This window comes from Nicotiana tabacum, chromosome 22 (genome assembly GCF_000715075.1).
Source record: "Nicotiana tabacum cultivar K326 chromosome 22, ASM71507v2, whole genome shotgun sequence".
Taxonomy (NCBI): Eukaryota; Viridiplantae; Streptophyta; class Magnoliopsida; order Solanales; family Solanaceae; genus Nicotiana; species Nicotiana tabacum.
The window spans coordinates 210,370,901-210,376,900 of NC_134101.1; the positions used below are offsets into that span (position 1 = coordinate 210,370,901).

The following is a 6,000-nucleotide window of genomic DNA, read 5'->3' on the forward strand; positions in this document are numbered from 1 at the left end:
TGCATCCGTCAGATAATCCTAATGCAATGCTAGTTTAAGTTTCGTTTGATAGCACTGGTTATCATTCATGGATAAGAGGCGTATTGCGAGCGCTTTCGGTAAAGAACAAATTAGGTTTTATAAATGGCGAATGTAAAAAGCCAGAACGTATCACATGTGAGAGAAGTGTGGCAATATGGTCACATTATGGATTCTGAATTCTCTAGCTAAGGAGATAGCCGACGGAGTTGAATACGTCAACGATGCAGTCGAATTGTGGAAAGAGTTAGAAGATCGTTATGATCAGACGAATGGTGCAAAACTGTACCAAATCCAAAAGGAAATTAATGATTTGTCTCAAGGAAATATGGACATCACTGCTTATTACACCAAAATAAAGAAGTTGTGGGAAGAATTGAGCACTCTGAGTGTCAAGAGTCAATGCAGTTGTCATTGCACCCGCGGAGCCAAAGAAAACATGTATAAGGCAGAGCAGGATAGGAGATTAATCCAATTTCTTATGAGTTTGAACGGGGTTTATACTATTGTCAGATGAAGCATCCTTATGATGAATCCATTGCCTTCAATGCCACAAGCTTTTTGCTTGTTAGTTCGAGAGGAAAAACAAAGGGAAATCCGGCTAAATAATCAACTTGTCATGAATTATGCCTCGCTGAATGTGAACACCACAGGATCAAATAATTTTAGAACCAATTATTCACCAAACAACAACTATTATGGAAATAATAGGTCTCGACCTATATGCGTTTACTGCAAAAAGCCAGGACATACCAAAGATAAATTTTATAAATTGCATGTTTATCCTCAAAGTTTTCAAAACACTCAGAATCCAAGTCAAAACTACAAGGGAGATAGAGGAAATGGATGGAAAGGAAAGAGAATAGTGGCAAATGTACATGGGGCATCTACTGATACAACCTCTATGGTGGGGGATGAACCTGTTCGTAAGGATGAGTTAAAATGTAAGTCTTACTAAGGAGCAATATGGACAACTTGTCAACCGTCTACAACACTTTCAAACTGAAAATGGTGGTGAGAACCCAAGCTGTGTGATCAATGGAGCCGTAAATTTTGCAAGTATGATAGTTTGTTCAAGTAAAGTCAGTTCTGTTAATTTCGGCAAACTCTCATGCAAACGTTTCAAATCAAGAACTGACACATGGATTATAAACTCAGGTTCATCAAACCACATGACATTTAATAAATCCTCACTAACCAATGTCATAACCTTACCATATCCTCTCCCAATTATACTTCCTAATGACTATAGGGTAAAGGTGACTGAAAGTGGGAATATGACATTGACCCCTGAAATCATTCTGTATAAAGTCCTCTTCATTCCTTCCTTTAAGTACAATCTCATTTCTGTCCATTGTCTAACTTTGAATTTAAAAGGCATTGCCTCCTTTACTGACAACGCTTGTCTACTGCAGGCCCCTTCAATGAAGAGGCCTCTGGAGATTGGTAAGGTGGAGGATGGTTTGTATCTTCTTTGTTCACGATGTCTCAAAGATGCAGTAACTCCAGTTAAAAGTTCTGTTTCCTATTCTTCTAGTTATGATTTGAATAAAATGTTGTGTCACTCATGTCCCAATAGAGTGCATTGTAATCCTTGTTCATCTGTAAATAATCCAACATTGAATAAAGTGCACCGGTTTCCTATTGTCAATTCTTGCATGTCCCATGGAAATAGTATGAATCTATTATGGCACAATAGACTTGGTCATGTACCATTTTGGAAAATAAGAGGGATAACATTCATACTTGTAACTTTTTCACCTAAACAACCCTTCTTATGTTCTAGTTGTCCTATGGCAAGGTAAAATAGGTTACCTTTTCCAAAACTAGCACCTCCAGACAAATATTCGAGTTGTTGCATATAGACCTATGGGGACCTTACCATGTAGCAACTTATGATAATTACAAGTACTTCATAACAACGATTGATGATTATAGTAAATCCACATGGACTCATCTGCTAACCTGCAAAAGTAACACTCTGCAAATAATTAAATCCTTTGTATCCTTGATTGAAAACTAGTTCAATACTACCATAAAATCCATCAGATCAGACAATGGGCTTGAATTTACTAGCAGGGAAGCCAGTCTCTTTTTCCAGTCTAAAGAGATAGTACATCAAAGAACTTGTTCTTACACGCCACAACAAAATGGTGTAGTGGAAAGAAAATACAAATACCTACTAAAAACAGCAAGAGCTCCTTTATTCCAATTTAATTGCCTATTAGATATTGGGGAGAATATATTTTGACTACAACCTATATTATAAATAGACTACCTACTACTTACCTTAAAAACAAATGTCCTTTTGAACTCTTGTGCCAAAGAAAGGCAGATTATTTCCATATGAGGAGCTTTGACTGCTTATATTATCCAACTATCCCCAAAATTCTTCGAGATAAGTCTGAGCCTAGAACAACCCCTCATGTCTTTGTGGGATATCCCTTTAAAATAAAAGGATACAAAGTATTGAATCTAACCACTAGAAAATGCATATTTCCAGAGATGTAATCTTCCATGAGAGTGTTTTCCCTTTTGCACTTTTATCTGATTCCAATTTTTATTCATTTCCTATTGTACCTAGTTCACTTCCACATCCTGCATGTTTGAATGATACAGAGTATCATTTTTCAGATCATGTTGCAGAGGTTCAGGGGTTTCAAAAGTCATACCTAATGAAATGTCATCTACTACACCTAATGAGATGCCACCTAGTTCTTTCCATGTTTCACCTGTGACCCCTGCTGCTTCCAATACACCTAAGTCACCGGTCATTGGTGACTATTCTCTAACACAACATCCTCAGAGCCCACAACCTACTCCACAATTAAGAAGATCATATAGGGAACCTAAAACTCCTTCTCACCTGAAATATTACATTATCTCAATTCCAAAATTAACATCAGATTTAAATACAACTGGTCAAACCTCTTTTTCTACTTTATTTTCTCATAACAACCACATTGCACCTGATGTACTAATACATGCTGGTCAGACTCTTGTTAGAAATGTTTTTCATGATAGTGAACCAACCTTATACGAAGAGGCTACTATCAACCCTACCTGGCAATCAACAATAACTCAAGAACTTGAAGCTTTATATGCCAATTACACTTGGGACTTAGTTCCCCTACCTGTTGGAAAAAAGGCAATTGGCTACAAATGGGTGTAAAAAATCAAACATAAAGTAGATGAGAGCATTGAGAGGTTCAAGGCCAGGCTAGCTGTGAAGGGCTACACTCAACAAATGGGTATTGATTACACAACAACTTTCTCCCTAGTGGTAAAAATGACAACAGTTAGAGCATTGTTAGTTGATGCAGTAAAAAGAGGCTGGAAAATCTATCAGTTGGATGTGAATAATGCATTTTTCCATGAAAATTTGCATGAAGAAATCTATATGGAGGTGCCACCTAGTCTGATAGTAGAGAAACCAGGACTTGTCTGTAAACTAAACAAGTATGGCTTGAAGCAGACTAGTAGGCAATGGTATGCTAAGTTGACTGAAGCCTTGTGCTCTAGGGGTTACAACCATTTCCTTCATGATTATTCAATGTTCCATAAGAAAGAAGGAGATTTAATGGTCTTCGTGGCAGTATATGTGGATGATGTGCTCTTAACAGGAACCAACCCCCATGAGATTGAGTAGTTAAAGAGTTTTCTACATGAAAGTTTCAGAATTAAAGATTTGGGTTGTTTGCATTACTTCCGGGGATTAGAAGTATTATACAAGTCTAATAGCATCATCATTTCATAGAGGAAATTTTCCCTTGATCTGTTAAAAGAATATGATTGCTTGGGGCATACCATCTTGTCATCTTCTCTTGATCCCACTGTCAAGCTCAAAACCAAAGAGGGAGCATTGCTGGAGGATCCTACATACTACAGAAAATTGGTTGGGAAGTTGAACTTCCTAACCAACACCAGACCTGACATAGCTTATAGTATTCAACACTTGAGCTAATTTATGCAAGAACCCAAGGAACCTCACTTAAAAGCTGCATTCCACTTGTTAAGATATGATCCCACCTTAGGCATCTTCCTGTCTAAAGATGAGGACTGTACACTAATGGCATTCTGTGATTCTGATTAGGCTACACGCCCAGACTCAAGAAGGTTAGGGAGTGGTTATTTTGGTATTACTGGGAAACAACCCTATCAGTTGGAAGTCGAAGAAGCAGGAGATCATATCTTTATCCTCAGCAGAAGCTGAGTACAGATCACTCAGGAAGGTAGTAGGAGAGTTAGTTTGGTTATGTAGACTATTGGATGAGCTTAATGTACCATATCCCAGGCCTGTTTCAGTGCATTGTGATAGCCAATCAACCCTTCACATTGCTAGAAATCCTGTGTTTCATGAGAGGACTAACCATATTGAAGTTGATTGCCATTTTGTGCGTGACAAACTACAAGGACTCATATCTCTATACCATGTCACTACAAATGAGCAGCTAGTAGACATCCTCACTAAAGCCCTTACTGGAGTGAAACATTCTGTTGTATTAGGCAAATTGGCAGTGTTGCCAGCACTTCCAACTTAGGGGTGGGGGTGTATTGAGATTAAATATTTATCCTGTATTTTCTTCCTTTTCCAGATTAGTCAGCTTATGCTGAGTCAACAGTTAGTGGTTAGTAGTTAGTATTTGACACCTGTAGTCACATTAGGTTAGACATTTTTACATTCCCGTTACTAGTTGTATATAAAGGGACCTACATACAATTAATCAGATTGAGATTTCTTCTTTTCCATTCACATGTTCTCTGTTTTCTTCTTCTCTACTCTTGCTTCTTTCCAGAAGCTTCCGACCTCCATTGTAGCTCATTTCGAGCTATGTTTGATATCCTTTACAAATACTTTTTATTCAGTGATATGATTCAAATTCAGTGTTTGCACAAACACTCAAGTTCTAATCCTGAGTTTGAAAACGTCAACTTTTGTGTAGTAAAAATAGCACGAACAAACAAGATTTTTTTCTTTCACAAGCTCACCTTTTTAGAGAAAAAGAAAACAAATGTCACTTTAAACTTACACGACCTATTTGGTGCTTGTTTAAAGTTTTCCAAAAACTTGAGTTTGCAACTCAATTTTGAATTTTTGAAAAATATATAGATGTTTGACTGTTTTTGGCAAAAAAAAGAAACCCCAAACAAACACTTTTTCCTCCAAAAACTTTTTAAATAATCAGCTTTTGGTAAACTTCAGACAAACATTTTCTTTAAAAAATTCAGTGGAAAACATTTCAAAACGCAGAACCTCTTAAAATAGGGGTTTTTCTTTTTTGCAGAAACTAATGTAAACTTATTTTCATAAAATTAATATAAATACAACATTTTCTTCAAAAATTATATTTCAAAGACTTTTTAAAGAAAATAACCAAATTCAAAATTCAAACAGTTTAACAGAAGTTGGGCTCCAACCATCGTGCAAATGTGATTAAGCTCGCGACCAAAAACATCAGAATTTAGACAACTCGCCAATGATAATTGAAACTTTGAAAGGACAGAATGAGAGATAATACAAAAGGATCAGTATGACCGTGGAATTAATACACAAAATCTGTTTTTTTATTATATTTTTATTTTCTTAATAATTATATGATATTTTATATTTACTGATTTCATTAATTCAGATTCCCATTATATATGATTTATTAAAGGGTATCGTTCATGGAGCTCGTGCCTAAATTTTTTAATTAAGGGTCAAAAGCTCACATTCATCTCACGAAAATTGCATTTATTCACATACCAACTGTTTGTCGTTATTTGTTTCTCAACTTTTCCGTTTGGTATTTCTTTGTCTCAAACTTTTTATCGGGGTAATTCTTTTGCTAAACTTTACTGCCCTGCAAAATTGACTAAATTCATTAAGATAAACAAAATTATGCCGTGTCCAATTTATTTATTCCACCTTTTTTTCAAGTATCCTTTTTGTTTTTCTTTTCTCTCATTCTTAATTTTTTTTTCCACCGAAAATGTTGGCCC

The 6,000-nt window shown here is 36.1% G+C and overlaps 2 protein-coding genes across 2 annotated transcripts; both read left to right on the forward strand.

Annotated features, from left to right (window-relative positions):
- The first annotated feature begins 175 nt into the window (after positions 1–175).
- Positions 176–535, forward strand: LOC142176245 (uncharacterized). The gene has a single exon (XM_075243371.1). It carries the CDS (start codon positions 176–178, stop codon positions 533–535), a length of 360 nt encoding a protein of 119 aa, XP_075099472.1.
- Positions 536–547: 12 nt separating this feature from the next.
- Positions 548–3,190, forward strand: LOC142176246 (uncharacterized). The gene is made up of 3 exons (XM_075243372.1): positions 548–962; positions 1,177–1,654; positions 2,653–3,190. The coding sequence occupies exons 1-3, from the start codon at positions 548–550 to the stop codon at positions 3,188–3,190; spliced, it is 1,431 nt and encodes a 476-aa protein (XP_075099473.1).
- Positions 3,191–6,000: the final 2,810 nt, after the last annotated feature.

What these genes read in the sequence shown, in the direction of transcription:
- LOC142176245 (XM_075243371.1), top strand. Translation starts at nt 176, where the DNA reads ATGGTCACATTATGGATTCTGAATTCTCTAGCTAAGGAGATAGCCGAC.
- LOC142176246 (XM_075243372.1), top strand. Translation starts at nt 548, where the DNA reads ATGAATCCATTGCCTTCAATGCCACAAGCTTTTTGCTTGTTAGTTCGA. An exon ending in TCGTAAGGATGAGTTAAAAT is followed by an intron (nt 963 to 1,176) that starts GTAAGTCTTACT and finishes TTATAAACTCAG; the next exon opens with GTTCATCAAACCACATGACA. An exon ending in ACATTGAATAAAGTGCACCG is followed by an intron (nt 1,655 to 2,652) that starts GTTTCCTATTGT and finishes ATCATTTTTCAG; the next exon opens with ATCATGTTGCAGAGGTTCAG.